At 30.6% G+C, this 18,526-nt stretch overlaps 2 protein-coding genes across 2 annotated transcripts in view; one reads left to right on the top strand and one right to left on the bottom strand.

Moving 5' to 3' along the window:
- LOC107445183 (uncharacterized) overlaps window positions 1-18,526 on the bottom strand; it is a 165,548-nt gene that overhangs the window by 77,048 nt on the left and 69,974 nt on the right. The gene's annotated exons all lie outside the window — the stretch shown is intronic.
- On the top strand, window positions 7,741-9,983 carry LOC122271068 (uncharacterized). The gene is made up of 4 exons (XM_043050879.2): window positions 7,741-7,859; window positions 8,044-8,138; window positions 8,491-8,704; window positions 9,534-9,983. Exons 3-4 carry the CDS (start codon window positions 8,549-8,551, stop codon window positions 9,966-9,968), a joined length of 591 nt encoding a protein of 196 aa, XP_042906813.1. The 5' UTR covers window positions 7,741-7,859; window positions 8,044-8,138; window positions 8,491-8,548; the 3' UTR covers window positions 9,969-9,983.

The following is an 18,526-nucleotide window of genomic DNA, read 5'->3' as shown; positions in this document are numbered from 1 at the left end:
TGAAATAATTTAAATGACAAAGGTCAAGTTATCTGGAATGTCAATTTATCCGAGGGTACTGCATTTTTTTAAATGAATCAAATAGAACGTTTACCAGTTCCACAATCAAGCCAATGATTAACAGAGGTTTCTGCACAGAAATCTGAAAGGGGTTTTCCATTTAGGTAGATGTTCATAATTGCGTTTAACGCTTCTTGTTTAAGACCAGTACGTAATGTTTTTTTTTGTTTTGTTTGTAAGTTCATTGCTGAAAAGCCCCTTTCAACCGCTGCAATACTCCCAGACAGAGAAAACATCCATTCCACCATGCATAGTATGTTGCTGTATTGTGGGTCATTTTGCTGCATTTGGTCTTTATAAATAGCTTGGGTCATTTTAGAAGTAAGGCGCTAGACTCTTGTAAAATAACTAAAATTGAAAATGTATCACGAACATCAGCGGGAACATGGCCGTCCGCAGGGAATTTGCTGAGGACGGGTGGTTTTTCGAGCCCCCTTGCCAGTGTTCCCCGAATCCAGTTCGGGCAAATTACTGTGCGCAGTATTTGTGATGCCCGAACTGAAAAATGAATGTTTCTATTTTGTGGGAAGCTGGGGTTCGTTTCTACTCTAGCATACTTAATTCACTATTTTCCTAATAGATGGCATGAGTATTCCTAGTTTATCACCGATGACGACTTCAGTCGAGGGAGGGAAAATGTGGGATATACCACGCTGTAAAAGATTTGTAAAATTTATGTATTAAAAATCATAGTGTTGTGTTTTTATATCATATTATACTAGTTATATTACATTTAACTTCAAAATTTTATTTCATTTGCTCGTGTGTCATCCATTACTTTTTTACGTGTATGTAAAAATTATAAATACAGTAGTTATTGCATTTAAATTTTATTTTGTGTCATAAAAAAAACATTTTCTAACTTTTATAATAAGATAGAGAACAAAATTGAACAGTCACAAAAATGTTCCATTTTTCTGAAATATATGTCACTGTCAAGAGATTAAAGTGAGAAGCATTAAATAAATCTGACTGCAAATCTTCTTAACAAAAAAAAAAGAACTTAATAATTTAATAATCCAAATAAGCAAGAAGGAATAGTTTCTGATCAAAGAGATAGAACGTCTGCATTCAAACGATCAATTCTTTCTCTAGATTGCGTCACCTTCATGGATGGTTCATGAGAGAGATCGCAAATTTTTGTTGTATGAAAATTGTATAAATACTATTCTTTCTTCATTGATCTTTTAAAATTTAATAAAATAGTATTTAAGAACATTTTGGAAGTTGAATCGCAGTCTTTAATTCTAACCCTTTATGTATACAATCGAAAATAAAAATATATACAGTCCCTGACGAAATGATTAGACGCACTAAACATTAATTATCAGATGATACTATATTGTTTTTACGAAACCGGTTTGCACTTGTTTACGTTCTTGTATCGATGGGTTAAATGAGACGATGTATAATATGAATTCGATGATAGGATAAATGCAGCGATATATTATATAAATATAGAATATTTATTACATCGGGTATTATATTAGTACAGTAAAACTTGTGTAAGTTGACCACTTGTGGTGCATTGTTTTAGTGGTCAACTTATAGAGGGGGTGGGTCATTGTTTACTTTTTCTTTTCCTATATCATGTTGCTATATATTGAATTTTTTTTTTACTTGACTTAAAAATTTTATTCAGAAAATATGCAAATGAATATGTTAAGAAATGTGTTTAAACCTAAATGAACTTCAATTTGATACATATAATTCTAATATTTAACTAATTTTTTTTAAAAAAATTATTTGGTTAGTTATGCATGTGTAGTATTTAATAAATATAATTTCTTAAAATATCAGAGCACGAAAACATGTAATTTGAAATCTTTCACAAAATAAAATTATTTGGACACTTTAAAATTTATTTACTACACTTAAAGATCAAAGATTCAGAGTGTTCATTTATTCAAATGCTCACTATTGCAACAGGAAGAGCAACTTTTCAACTAACACAGCTGTTTTCAATGAACGGATGAAAGAAATGGTAAAAAGCTGACTCCTTACAGTTTCCCCTGATGGTCAACTCACAATTTTAACATACATTGCCAAAATGACAGAAAATTTTCTGAATTTTTTTTCTGGTCAACTTATGAGGTTTTTAGAATAGAATTTCATAATTCTCCTAGACAAAATTGACTTATTTCAGTGGTCAACATACAAGATAGACAAGTGGTCAAGCTACAAAGGTTTTGCTTCTTTATATTATATAGAAAAAATTCCGTTCTTGATAATTGAGGTCAACTTATGCAGGTGCCCAACTTACAAGGGTGGTCAACTTGGCAGGTTTCACTGTATATTATAATCATGAGATCAAATGATGAGACGCACTGTAGTGTTTTAATAATGACATGTTTTGCACGCGTTAATACTTTTATATTTAAACATACATCTAATGGGTTTATATATTCGGGAGATTCACTTCCTATTTGTTTTTATTTTTAACGTATAGCATTACAATGTTAACCAATCGATATAGGAGCGTAAGGAAAACCGGTTTCATCCGAGTAAAAACAATAGAGCTGTACAGAGTATCACCTGATAGTGCATTTAATAATATAGCCAGGAACGGTATAAGCGAATTTATAAAGGTATTGGTGTACAGGCATACAGCATATAGTATATAGGTATAGGTGAAAGCAAAAAATGAATAGTAAATTTGAAGTGTAAATAGTAATTAATTATAACATTATTTAAAATTCGAAAAACTCATTTTTTGAAATTAAGTTTTCAAATTGAAATTAATTTCTTCATAGTTCTATCAAAAGTAATAATAAAATGAAGAATATTATTGATAAAATGTGTTCATAATATTGATTGGGTATTCATGAGCTGAAAGTGAATAAAATAAGCAAAATAATGGCTTTTGAACAACAAAAAAGAACTGTTATTGACAAAAAGTTATGACGTAAAAACATTTATTTGGTGTTGAATATGGTTTATTATTAAAAAGTGTGAAATATTAGCGAGATCATTTTTTTAGACTGTACCCTTTCATTGAAATACTATGTAAATAATGATAGAATGTAAATACAGTTTTCTAGAGAAAAGAAATTTTGAAAAACCATTGAACACTATTTTTTATAAGACTATGATAAAAAAATATAGATTAAGTATCTTTATAAAATTAAGCTTAAAAAGAAAATTAAATTTTTTTTCTCGCTAATAATGATAAAAATTATCCATTCTTTATTTTTTTCCATATTTCTTTGAAAGGTAATTTTGGAGAGAAAAAAGAAATCGTTCGAGTATTCGTAAAAAAAAAAAAAAATAGAATGAAAGAACGAAAAAAAAGTTTAAAAAGTTGAGAAGGAATTTAAGCAGAGGACATAATTGAATAAAAACTATTTCCGACGAAGAAAAACATAAATGGAGCTATTATTTCACTTTTTTTATTTTATTTCTGCTTAATTTATTTTAAATTTATCTTGATAGAGGCTATGTTGAGGTTAGTTTTTATAGCGGTTAATCCTCTTTATGAATGATTTTTCTATTTCATAAGAAAGTAATAAGGCTCCATCTGGAGTCATTACTTTTGAATGAAAGAAAGAAACTATATTTTGTTATAATATCCGTAACGTTGCATTCGAAAATACTAAAACTACTTTCAAACTATATTTTGTTTCATGCTTAGGTGATAAGAATGATAAGTATGAATGGTATGTGTTCGAAAACTCTTTTTTTTTAATACGTGAAAAATCGTAGTGTTTATTTTAGGTGAGATAAAAAGGCAGTGAGAAATTTAGGAACTTTGTGCAAAAATTAGGCAAATCGAATTTTTTTTGTAAGTTAAATATGCAGTAAAGAATTGCGAAACTTCGAGCAAGTATAGGTTAATTTGTGGGAATTAATTATCGACTATGTCAACCTTCATCTATCAAAAGGTACCTCGTGATGGATTCAAGTTAACACGTCTTATATACTATTGATTTGGTATTTAATATTTATAGTGGTAGTTACGCCACATAACTCCCCTTCCAGAATTTTATCTGTGATAGAATTCGATGAACAGATACCACTAGTTGATTAATTTTTTTTTCTTCCAAGCATTTCGCTCGTTATTTTTTTTTATAGCTTTTCGCTATTATTATTTTTTTTCTAGCATTTCGCTCATTATTATTTATTAACCGGAAGACTTTATTTACTTCACCGGATCTTTTTTTTTTTTTTTTTTTAAGCAAATCAACTGTTTAATGTGGATTCATCCATCAATATTAACAATTTCTTATCACGTCCGCAGGTCACCAATGTGGGGGATTTTTAATTATAGACTATGTCAACCTTCATCTATCAAAAGGTACCTCCAGATAGATAAAGGTTGACATAGTCTAAGATTAAATCCCCTCATTGGTGACCCGGACGTGATTCTGGACGCCACAAATTCAAATTTTTTTTATTTTTAATGCAACTTTAACAGTGGGCAATATAGCCATCTCCTGCAAGATTAGTGCAAAAACGTAACATAAGACATTTTTCTATGTGATAAATAGTGCAGGTAAAAACTACACAAACCGATTGTCTTTCATTTCATTTGCTTTTCAGTTAAACTCTGTAAACTTAGATTCACCGTATTCTTGCTACCAACTTGTATTTGGCAGCTTGTACAGGATCTCACAACACTGGATATTAATACATTTTTTAAAAAAATATTAATTCAGTCATTAAATTTATTTCTTTCATTTTAGTTTTATAGGGGAGAATAAACTTGTAATTATTTAATTAAAAGTAACTAAAATAAAATTGTCTTTGAGTAGGAATTTTATATGAGTACTTGTTTTAATGCGTCTGTAAAGATGACATTTCAAAGTTGTGTTGAATCATAATAGGTAATTAGAATGTGAATGCAGAACTGCGGTAAAATATAAGAGGATTCGATAAGAAGTTTGTGACATTTTGTTATGAAAACAAAATGAGCATATTCTATGAATGCTCTTTCGTCAATTAAAATGTTCTTTCAATATTTATTTTTGCAAATTCTTCTTCTTTGTCAGCGCCTCCTGCTGTCCTTTGGCTGCCTCAACAGCTGACAAACGCCAGCGCCTCCTATCCAAGCAACTGCTCCCTTCCATTTTCTAATCTTTAGGGTTTTCAAATCATTTTCGATTGTTGTTGAGCCATCTTGTAGGGGATCTGCCTCAGGGACGTGACCCCTCGGGGTTTTTAAAGGTGACGATTTGCATGGCGTTTTTTTTTCCAGAGATTCTCCATAGATGGCCCAGCCTATGACTGAGGATTATTTGTGTCATTTGGGTTCTGCTTCGAAGTTATATCTGGTTCGTCAGCATCCATTGCGCCAAAAATGGCTCTTTCTTTCGAATGTGTCCTTTGTATATCTGAGTTTAGGGTCCAAGTTCCATGAAGCAGTGCAGGAAATATGGGCGTCTGATAGAGTTTTTTGATTGAGAAGATTCAATTTTTGCAAATTAAGAAATTTTTTCGTTTCTCTGTTACTGATAATAAGCATTTTGATATCTAAATTGAATACTTTATGGTACCATTTAGTACCGTAAAAAAAAGGTTTCACCCTAAATAACTTTTGAATTGACTGATATTTTTGAATCTGAATGAGTGACCAGTTTAAATAACTTGATCAGTGACCGTGTAGTGTTAGCGCATCTGACAGACTGATTATATGACACGACAACTTAAATTATTATTAGGACTAAGTTTTAAATTTCAAACACCAAATTCTTTATAAAAGTGGATATAGGCAGGATGGACGTCCAACCTAATCTTATTATATTAAAATTTTTTTGAAAAATGCATTGAAACTTGCTTAAGGTGACCGTTTGTGTTGCAAAAGTTAGACGATTCAATTAGGCCTAACTAATTTAAAAAATAGGTCTTTAGTATGACCATAAACAATGGTTTCGAAACTTGATTTAAACCGGATTTAAATTGATTCTGGCATTAAAGCCAGTATAAATTGCCCACTTCTGATGCAACATGTCAGTGATTCAATCAGGCCTAGGGTCAACTTTAATGTGGATAAAACGCTTTTACTAATTGGGTGTTTAATAATAAGAGGTTAATTGAGTTGTTTAGATGTATCTAATTCTTTTCTTCCTCATTGTTTCAATAACACTGCATAAAAACCGCCAACCTATTATTATTTATTTGAACGAAAAAGACTAAAAGTGATAGAAAAACTTATTTCAACAAAAGGTATGAAACTGCGTAAGTAAAAGCCAAAAAGTAACGTGATTTTCTCTTCAGAAATTTTATTCCCCAGTTCAAACAAATTAGAGGGTTGACTTGACTGGACAAACATTTTATTCTAATACTGTCTTTGAAACCATCCAAAGAATGAGGAGTAGAAACTCTTGTTAAAATAGCTGTATATTGGTGGGCTAAAGATTTCGAAATCTTTATACCGCAGATTTTTCAAAGAAAAAACAAAATGTGTTCTCTTATGTGCATTCCTGGCGAATGATTCATCTTCTCCTCTGTCTGTAACGTGTGTTCTTCACAAGTATTGATTCGAATGTTCCTATGAAAGATTCCACAGTACCCTCTCCCTCCTTCTACCCTTGTTTCGAACGTTTTTCTTTTCCATTTCCCAAGAAGTAACAGTCTTCGACATTCCACCTGGAGGCGATGCGAGAAGAAGAAATAGGGTGGATATGGAGTTTCGGGGGGAATTCATTCCTCCTTCAGACCCGCATGCTTGCTGTTTTTTCTTCTTCCTACCTTTACAGTAGGCAGGAAGAAGAAAAAAAAAAGAGAACTAGGGTAATCGAATTTAGAATGCCATATCGATTAAGATCAGCATCCGAATTGTCATGTTTATTTACTTTGCATTCTGATAAAAAATTTATACAGTATCAGCGATTAAGAATGTTTACTTTTTTAAGGATTTTCAATAAAATTTGCACAACGATTCTCGATTGACTTTTCAGATTTAATCAAAGAATGGTTAAAGAGTGTTCTGATATGAATGTTTAAACCTTGGTTACGAAAAGTGCATCATTTTACGAAAAGTCAGCATTTTGTGTATATCAGAGCACGATTTGTCAAAAGTATAATTGATATAAAATGTGTAAAATATTAATCCCCCCCCCAAAGAAGATTTTCATAGCACTCATCCATTTTTGTTCACATGATTTCACCACTAAGCACGATCTACTAAAGTTCACACACTGAATACAGCTCGCTTTGGCCAACATTAAGTGTCACCAAGATGAACTTCTGGAAATGTAGAATCGCTGTCACTTTGAAATAGGCATGAAATCAAAAATATGGAACAGGTCTTTAGAGGCATGGAATTCTCGAAAAGGTGAAGCAAACGAAACATCTTTTTTTTTCTTTCTTAATNTATCTATTCATTTGGTTTAATTTTTTTTAATCAGCTTTTGCATTTTGCAAAACATTTGGTCTAGCACATACATAAAAGTATAGGGGCAATGCATTGAGTGAACAAGTGAAGTTGAATTTTGACATCAACTGAGTTAGTTATTGCAACCACCACAGTACAGTTTTTTTCACCCTTTTTGGAAAGATATAAAGAAACCTCGTACTGACTCTTGCTTATCTACATTCAATTTTTTTAACAAATGGAGGATTGTTTTAGATTCTTTTGAAGATATTGAAATTGGCGTCGACAATATCTTTTTAAATCGGGTTTGCAATAATTAAATGTGTCAAAGCTTTATTGCTAGAGATCGAAAGTGAAAAGATTGTTGAAGTTAGCAGTGACAACCTACTTTATTTAGACCATATTATTAATTTAAAGTGCTTTTTTAGGAAACTGGTCTGATGTTGCAGTTACAGAAGAATGGAGTGAAGAAGATTGGGCAGAAAATGTATGTATATTCATTTATTTTTTGTTGCACTATAAGTGCATATTAAAGCATTTTACTTAATTAAAACTTAGTATTGCCTCATCTGGCTTTTGTGTCAGTATCCTTTCTATACAACAGAATGCTTGTTAAGTAATGTGAAATGTTATGTCTGGAAATTAAGTCTAAAAATTCTTTTGTTTTATAGCTGACAGAAACTAAAGTTTTTACCCCTAGTGCTGGCACTCAATCAACTGCAGTTGCTGGATTAGACATTCCAACAGCTACAGCTCTCGGGCAAAAGTAATTTTTATTCTCTTTTCTTTGATTGTATTCAATGTAAATTATTAAATAATTAGATGTATGTATCATTTATTCAGTGATTTGTGCAAAGATAAATATTAATGTTCTTGGAACTAGGAAAGTTGTTTTAAATATCTAGTTGATTAAGTCGGGGTGTTGAAGTTTAGCGGAGCGGAAGAGCTCAGTGCTGTGCAGCCACAACAAAAGTTGTTTGCATTTAGTAATTGTTGTAAATAGTTCCATGTGTCTGTTTTGATTTTTATCTGCTTTTTTTATAAATTTTTACATTATGCAATTTTTATCTTTACAATATATTTATTAGTAAATAGTACAAAAATTATTTTCTTTTTAGTATTGATTTAGCGAGTTTTTTGCAAAAATCTGCCTCTAGTTCTGAACAGAATTCAAGCATGCCGGCTACTAATGGTCCATCTGTGGGACCGGCTTCTCTATTGTCTCAGCAGATCCCTCAAATGCAGCAAGCAGTGGCACCACAGTCGCAATCACATTTTGACTTCAACCAATTTGCAAAACAAGCTGAAGCTCAAATTAAAGCAGCAGTTGGTGTAAGTTGTTGTTTAACTCTTATTTTAATTTTAATATTGTGAATTCTACTTGTTGATTAAAGTAAAATTTAATTTAGGTGGTGATAATTCTTAAAACAGAATTTTTCTTGTTAAAATGATAAATTTAAATAGTATTATTTAACAATTGTTCCTATTTATTATATTATGGATTAATTAAGGCACCGATTGACTGTAGTGTTTTAATTGTAGCTCCTTTTTTGTAAACAGCTAGCCTAGAAACACCTTCTTCCAAAATTGTTTTGAGCGTGATAGAAATTCCAAACTTCTTTCGCACAAGAAATTTTTTACAATCTTAATTAAAAAAATTAATTACTTCAAAACATTTTTTTACGAAAAATGTTTTATTTTAAGATAAAAGTTAGGAAAAGATTAAATATAAATAAGAACTTAATTCTTGTTTCTTAAAAAAATTCATTTATCTCATATTTGTTAAATACTATGAATGTAAGGATAATGTAATTTACTTTTGGCAATGTTTTGCCCTAATACTCATTGTATTTTACGTTTCAAAATTATTTAATTTTTTTAAAATAATTTTATTAAAGAAATACTGAACCAAGTAACTAATAAACATGTTTAAGGGCATTTTTGAAACTATGAATAGCTCTGATAATGATTGTTTGATATTAAAATGTGTGACATTATATATTAACTTTTTACTCTTTCTATCTATCTTGAAGCTAACCCCTAACTTTTCTTCCTTTACTCCTTACATTGATATTAATGAAATTTGAAATATTTATTTTGCTAAATGTTTATTATGTTTGTTGTAAAATTATGTTTTGTTAAATTCAATTTATGTTTGTAGGTTGTGAGTCAAAATACCCCCGCTGCCCCCTCAATCAACTCTAGTTCATTTCAGTCAAACAGCCCTAACTATCCATCAAGCTATAGTGTTAATAACACTAGCAGTCAACATCATGTTCAACTTCCACCTGAGCTGCAACAAGTTATTGTCTCCCAGTCCAATTATTCTTCAACGTCCTCATCCGGTGTTCATATTTCAAGGGATCTGCATTCGCCTGTTGCATCCCAACAGAGTATGAGCACAACAAAAACAACAACCTCGCAACATCAAACATCTCCTCTACCGCAAAGGGTGAAACCGCCACCAAAAGCTAGACTACCACCTCCGTCTAAGGTGAATAAAATAATTTCATACTTCTGTTCGTTTATTTGTTCAATCTTTTATCATACATGTGCACTTTTCTGGAGTTCTACTTTAGGGTGTACTTTTCTGTAGTTATATATGAGGAATGCACAACCTTTTTGAGTGAGGGGCCACTCACGCAGCAGGCTGACTAATGGAGGGCTATAAGCATATTTAGTCATTGTGGTGACAAATGTGATTATTTATATCTTAAAATTGGTGTTTTTAAGATTAAATATTTTTATCAACAAACTTTAGAAACATATTTTTGGTAAATTAAATACTTTTAATTAAGTTTAATTCAAAGTAATAATAATAAAAACTGATATTTAAAAATAATTAAATTGATTTATTAATATATGTATGTATGTGCTGTATTTATACTAGTTTTTATAATACACTATTTATAATAAAGCTGGAAAAATTGATGGCAGTCAAAAATTTATTACTCAAATACGAAACTCGCACATTGTAATATTTTAATTTTTTTTTTATTTTTTTAATCAATCATACATAATTTTGTAGCAATAACCCTTGAAAAAGCAATCAAGAAACAATATAGATTTTCAATAGAATCTGTGCAAATTGAGTGCATCAAAAAATCATTACGCAAATTTACAATTCAAAATTTTAGAAATTTTTAATTAAAAAAAATTGAGTTCCGAAGTTCTTGCGGGCCACTCATCAACAAGTCTGCTGGCCGCATGTTTCCCGTAACCACAAATTGTGCACCCCTATTCTACATAGTTATTTTCCTAACTTCTGCTAACTTTAACTTTTTATTTAAAATGTATGTAGCACATTGTTTTTTATCTTATAAGTTATGACCAGAGCTGTGATGTTGAAGACCTGAAAATTCTTGTAAAATGCCTTTATAGTCTGCAAAATAATTTAAAATATAAAAAATAACCTAAAAATGAAAAATAATGCCCTTAGAAATTCTCAAAAACATGTTTTGTATTAACATTTTAAAAGAGTTATAAATTATAATTTATATTCATTGTTTAAATATTTAAAACAAATATGCTAGTAAGGAATAAATTGTAATGAAATACTTGATAAAGGTAATTAAAAATTAATAAATTTTTAGTTAAAATTTTTAGTTAAAATTTTTAAGAACATCATGCTTTTTGCCCAACAGCAAATACTTTTATTATTGTCAACACTTGTTACTAGGGATGTTTAAAATAATTGGATCCAATGCGAAACTTATGATTTAAATATATATATATATATTTCAATAGCAAATATATTTCTAAAAAAATTACATATCGATAAAAATATTACCCATTATTGCTTGTATAAGTTTTAAAAACAGAATGTTCTTTTGTAATCTTAAAATATTCCAAGAAATCAAACTGCTTTGAAAGCAGAACGAGTTGTATGCACATTATTGCAAACGATTTTATCGAGATATCTAAATATGGAAAAGGAACTGAAATATTTCTTTTATTCGTTCCATATTTGAATGACTATTCCGAAAATCGTTTCCAAAATAGCTTTCTCTATTCTTGAGGAGTTCTTTCCGAGAAAAATTTCTCGTATTATTATTTTTTTTTTTGAAGAGAGGGGAGGGGAGAGACGGACGTCAAATGATTGTTCCCAACTACAGTGATCGATGCGAATCAAAATCGGAGTAAAGTGCTCCGCAAACCGCTTCTCTAATGTCCAAATCATATCGTTTTCTATTATACTCAAATATTTCTTTATTTTTTTTGACAATGATTTTTCTTCTTTTAGAATGGGTTATTTTGCCAACCAATCGGGATAACTTTGTTTAGTTTTGGGAATTAGTATTATTTTTTTTTGTTTATTAAATGTAAGGTAGAACTGGGAGAGTTTTCGCTCAATTACACAAGATTTTAGAAATAATTAAAAAAGATTTTTTTTATAATTACTTTTTTTTTTAATGGCGGGCACTTGGAGCTATTGTCCATTGGCCACAGAAAGTGCCAGAACTGCTAATTCTCTTTTCGTTACCCAGTGGGCACCTGTGGCGAAGCCACGGCGGTGGAACAGCGTCGCCCACGTCACACTACCACAACCCGTTTATAGGGCGGGTCACATTAACACATTCACACACAAAGGAGAAAGGACATAGAACACAGATAGAGGGAAAGAAACATCCATGCCTTGCCCGGGATTCGAACCCAGAACCTTTCTGATGCAAGGACAGTTCCCTGCCCCCTACACAGACTGGTCGGCTTTTTATAATTATTGTTATTATTATTTTGTAAAACCGCACTTGAATAATCTTGACTACAATACAACTCTGTTAGGGTGATTTCTTTAAATGTAAGGTAAAGTCAAAAGAGTTTACGACAAAATAAATAAAATTAAAGTTGAATTATTTATTTATACTAAGCTATCCATGAATAATGCCGATGTTTTTGAAGCATTTCTAGCTATTTTGCTTATAGGTTTTAATTTAATAAACAGCCATCATTAAGACTAGAACGCGATGAGTCCCTACAGAATAGTGTTATGAATAATGACAGTCATTTAATCGATCAGAACAATACTAATTACATTTACACGGTATTGTTGCAAAATTGAAAAACATAATTTTGAGAGTATTCCANTCAAAATCCGGGCCTTTACTAATTACATTTACACGGTATTGTTGCAAAATTGAAAAACATAATTTTGAGAGTATTCCAAGTCTTTGTTACGCAACATGATTAAAAAACAAGAAAAACAGGTAATAATGAAGGAAAAAAAAAAAAAGAAATATTTAAACCGATTCCTACAGAGGTCAACGAAGAACAACTTTTTATTAAACAAGTTTTTCTTTTCTTCTCCCCTAAAATGAATGAATTATGATTTGAATAAAACTGTATTAACATCATGTGTACAAGAAATTGTATTTGAACTTCAATTGTTGAATAGAAAGTGAACGATTGAACAAGATAGAGTGTGTAAGGAATGGAAAAAAAGATATTTTTAAATTTACGAGCCACCCTCTGTAGTTACCCCCATTTCCTTAATTTGAGAACAAAATGTCTCCCTTATCGCAGTTTTTGTTCAAAAATTGTAAAAAAATTATTTTAATTGTTTTTCATCCAGACTTTTCTACAGAAAAGTTTCATAAAAACCTGTGAGATGACAGGGGTCACTTGAATTGAGTCAACATTATATTCTTTATTGTAATAATATTTTAAACTGTTCTTGGATAATCGTTTATAAAAATCGCGATGGAGGATTTAGTTAGTGGATCGTTTGATTGTAATGATTTGATTTCTTAGAGAACGATAAATAAATAGCATTACTTCATTTAAATGGTCAAGAGACGATCTTGTTTTCACTTGATGCCGGTGGATTATCTAGATAATTTTAGAAATGAAAACATTTTCTTTGTCACTTTTTTACGAATGTTTATCTTCACATTTACTCGATAATCAGTCGAATTTTAACAATTATATGAATTGTTTCTATAGCGTACTTTAAATTTTGTTCTAATTTCAGGCAATTTCTACAAGATTTTAAATGATCCACAGTCCCTTATTATATTAGACGCACTCTATGCAAAATCTAAATCTATACAGCTTTACTGTTTTTATTCGGATGCATTTGTTTACATCTGCTGTATCAATGGGTTAACATTGTCATGCAATACGTTAAAAATAAATACAAATAGGAAGTCTATAAAAAAAATCTTCTGAATAAAAATCCATTAGATGAGTGTTTAAATATAAAAGTATTACCCATAAACTCGTTAAAACAATTAATTATTAAAACATTACAGTTCGTCTAATAATTTTATCGAATTATTATAATATACTAATATAATGCTCGATATAATAAATATTCTATATTTATATAATATATCGTCCGTAAAAATATACTTGAAGGTGCCCCTTGGCTAAATTGGCGACTTAATTTTAACGCAAATCCTGTTTGCGCGGAACACCATGGTAAAAATGGCTCCCAAAACATGATGATATTTCAATAAAACATTAGAAATAATGATATAACATTAGAAAATTTCAACAAAACATCGGTCAAGACTTTATAATAATGCAATGAACCCAATATAAGCAAAATTAATAAACCCAATAAAATGCATTTGGAATCGAAACAAAAATTAATGGATTAAGAAATGGAAAAAACAACTCACTTCTTCATTTAACTGGAATAATATTCTCAGATTTAAGTGCACAGAATTCTCTAATAGCAGTTATATACTGTCTAAATTTTTCATGAATAGAATCTGTGTACCTCGATCGCCCCATAAATTCGGCGAAAGTGGCGTCTGTGGTAACGGACAGGAGGTGACATTTTTTTTCTAAAGTCCCTTTTCATGACTACCCACATAACTTCGATCTTATTAACCAGAAGCAAAAGTAACCTTACCAGCCAGTATCCAACGTAGAACTTACGGACTTATGAAATTACATGCCGTTGAACATTTAAAAATAACGCTAAAATCTGAACCAATCAGAATCACCATTGGGTTTCAACATCGCTCAGCAAGGGGCACCCTCAAATATAGTCTACCCTATATCGTCTAATCTAATTTATCCCAAATTTATATTCTATATCGTCTCCTTTAACCAACTGAATACACTAACGTAAGCAAGTGCAATGCTCGCGTCAAAACAATAAAGCTGTATAGAGAGTATCACCTTGATAATTAAGATTTTACATAGAATCTTAAGAGTGTGTGTCTCATCATTTGTACTGTATATTAATTGTTACTATATTGTACTTTTAATTTTGTTTTAATTTCAGGCACTTTCATTCAATTTTAAATTTCTACAAGAGTTTAAATGATCTAGTCTCAACGAACTAGAACAAAACAAATAAAAAGAAAGTGGGGAAAATTTTTGGGAACTATTTAGAAAGACGAGCATTGAACCAAGAAGAATAAAATACATTTGCGAGTCTAGTTACAGGGAAGAGAATTTAAAGTTTCGACGTTATAAGGTGGCCATAAAACTTCCTTGAAATGCTTTCGAAATATATTCCTAGGCAAGGAGTACTTTTCGACCTTATTTGAGGACGTGATGTTTCCAACCGAATAAATTTCGCCAAAAATACGCCTAATTCCATCGCAATGAGTGTTTTATGATTCAAAAGATCGCCATAACAACGGGAAAAAAAGACGTTAGTTAGCGGATTGATGGGAAGCATTAAAGGGTTTGAAATCAAAGAAACGATTTACTTTAATGCATGAAATAGTGTCGGACTAAAAATTATTTTTTTCCGGCACCAACTTTCGTATTTATTTATTCATAGGAAGAGTGAAACAATTTGAAAAAAAAAAAGAAAGTTTTTTTTTTTAAACCTAAATGTTTTAAAAAACAAAGAATGTAAAAAATAAAGAGAGCTTTTGGAGACGACTCTTTAAATGCTTCATAAATGAGTGACATGTCTCGAACGAAACATTGAATGTAAATTTGGATAAAACGCACCCAATAATATTTTGATTATCTAAAAATTCGAAGTAAACTAGTTTTATCGTTATTTAATATCACATCCCTTCGATCCGCCAAATATGGAAGCAAAATTTTTCCGCCACTTAAATAATAATAAAAGCTATACAGTTCTTCACACTATGGTTTTTAATTCAAGCATGGTTCTTATGGAAAATTCCGTGTTTTCAAAGAAATTTAAATTAGGTGTAATATTGTAGATATGAAGAAAACTTTTTCAGACGTTCTATCTTTAGGAATATAAAACTTCTTGAAAATAAGATAAGTGAATTATTTTGTCTTTATTTGTTTAATTTCTTCCTTTTTGTCAGCTTTCTGCCAAATTTATAATTGCCAAGATCTTTTTCTACATTGATGGTTGGGTGACGCCTCTTTTCCTGGCTCAGTTTCTTGGGAGGATTTGGATGATGATCTGGTCTTTAAATGCTGTAAGTCATGTTATTACCATTCACAAGGCTATACATTTTCTTCAAAAGTTTAGATCTTAACTCATTTTGAAATTCAAAGTACCTGGTGTTCTAAGCACAGTGAAAGAACATTATTATACCATTTAATTTTTCTTTCTTTTTTTCTGTTGGAGATTTTACAAGGAACCGATCATTTTTGGAACCCGTTTCTAAAATGAAACAACTTCATAAAATTTATTCAAAATATCTTAACTCATCTTTTATTTTAAGATATGAATGGTAGTTTTATAGTGCGTCTGGTTGCATCCATATTCCACGTAATAGTTAAGATTATTATTAACCATTATTTTGTCTAAAATCATAAAACAAAAACTCCTCTATCAGGAAACCCAAGAACTTTAGTCAAAATAAGAATTTATGGAACGATTCAATTCAATTAGCAAACCAGACGATTTAAAATTTTATTTTTAAAACATTTTTTGTAATCTTCTTATAAAGGAGAAGGGCTAGAAAAAGAAAACTTATGCTCGAAAAGTTACTATAACAGAAGAGTAACCTTATTTTCAACAGAAAAAAAAAGAAGAAAAATTAAGTTTTAACAATCTATTCATTTGTGTTTTCCTTCACTTTGGGTAACTGGCTGTTTCTACAAGAAAAAAAAATTCTTTTTTTGAATTTCTTAAATGTTTTTTTTTCTGTCTAGAAATGGTAAATTTTCTTCTTTTTTTTCAAATTCACAACTTTATGCCTCATTGTTTTGAAGTGTTTAATCTGAGAAATAAAAAAAGAAAGTTTGCAACACAATCCACCACTCTTTATTTTCTTGCTTCACTTGATAGAAGTAAATTAGTTTTCCAGTCCAAGGGAAGTAAGTAAAGAAAATAAAGAAATCCTTAATTTAAAATGTTTTGAATGTATAGTCACAATAGAAATAGACAATAAACACAATGAAAAGTAAATTAACTGAGAGACTTTAACTTATAACGACTTATTTTGAAAAGTTGAAGAGAAATCTACACTATTGAGAAAAAAAAATTGATTTATCGTACATTGGTGCACATTTAATTTATTATAAAAATGTATCTAATACTACGAGATACATAAGTGATATAAATTAAATTTGACCGAATATTTCTCTTCAGGCTATTTTTCTTCTTCTTTTTTTTAATTTCTTCCTTTTTTTTTCTTCTTTTTTTTTGAAATTTCGATTGGCTTGGGGAGAAGTTTTGGTGATGAAAGTTTAAGCGTAAGTGATACATTTTGAGATGGACAAATACGAAATTGATTTCTTTTTTTCAATTCCTACTAATTAGTTCCCACACTCTGTCTTGTTTTCAATCGTTCATAAAATACTTTCTTATTCATCCACTCAAATACAATTTTTTTAAACTTGGATGACGCTTGATGTTAATTCAGTTATTTCAATTAAATTAATTTATTTCATTAAATTCATTTTAGTTTCATAGGGGAGACATTTTTTAAAATTATTTAATAAAAAGTAAGTATGTTTGACCCTAAGTAGGGTCCGTTCTAAAGTAGGGTTAAATCACTGCATTTGTTCAAAAAGTGCATGAAATTTGGATGGACGACAAAAGGGATGATATAAAGTACAGAGGAGGTTAGTTTTTATTGCAAGCTATCGATGGACGAGTGGGTGAAACAATTGAAAATTGTACAGGCTGGTAGCACTGAGAATATTTTAGGTCAGCACTGTATTCGATGCGAGCCTGGTGCGGTATCGATACCACCATCGATGGGATTCGTACCCGATTCACTTGATTGGAAGATCCACCACGGCTCCGTATGTATCTGATAGTAGGCACATGATTGGAACGGTAGAAATAAATATACTTTGGAAGCTTGGAATAGACAAACAACAGCAAAAAGGGTTCAGCATGTTGGAGAGATCTAAAGGAGTTTTACCACTCTGAGCATATGATTGAATTTGATATCCACATTTCGTAAAATATCTCTTCTTTTTATCTAATTTCGCTCCAAATGTTCACGAAACCTACTTGTCGAATCAGATTACTATTTCTAATGATTGTCGATTCATTTCCACATTCAGCATGTTTTTCGAAAGACATCTTTCAATCCTTGTTTCAGATCATTGAGGAATATTTGTGTGAAGATCATCTCCACAAACCATAAAATTTAGTAAAATGTTAATATATAGACATCAGAACTCCGACACACATTCAATTCCTAGAAATCATTTATTTCCTACAAAATGCAAAAATCAATTTCTTGACGAGAACTGGCATTTCCCAATGACCCACTTTTTTTAAAATTTATATTATATATATTTACAATAATTATAGTGTCAAAAGCACATAAAATTCATGGAAATTTAGATGTAATACATTTAATATTAATAAGAAGAAAAACAGCTGAAACCAACGTGCTGCACAAAGATGACCTCGGCCTCAGTTAACATCCAACAAATGCTTTAATGACTTCACGTGACGAGGCCATTCCTCCTGTAACACCGGAGAGTCAAGGGCAGAAATAATGACTGTTTTCAAATCCCGTGTGTTGCTATAGTGTTTGCATAAACAACGCTGGAGAGAATTCCCCATAAATTCTACATGGGTGTTCATGTCCGGAGAAACAACAGGCCAATCTATACCGTTCATCCAACGATAAACCATTCCCTAGTAGATTTATCGACATGAATTGAAGCATTTTTTAGTTGGTAAATCCGAAATGTTCTCCAATCGCTTCTATAAAGGGTAACACAAATACTCTACGCCTTGATGGATATATATATATATATATATATATAAGTTCAAAATGAAGAATAAAACAA

This window comes from Parasteatoda tepidariorum, chromosome 6 (assembly GCF_043381705.1).
Source record: "Parasteatoda tepidariorum isolate YZ-2023 chromosome 6, CAS_Ptep_4.0, whole genome shotgun sequence".
Lineage (NCBI taxonomy): Eukaryota > Metazoa > Arthropoda > Arachnida > Araneae > Theridiidae > Parasteatoda > Parasteatoda tepidariorum.
This window is presented reverse-complemented; position numbering and strand designations above follow the sequence as displayed.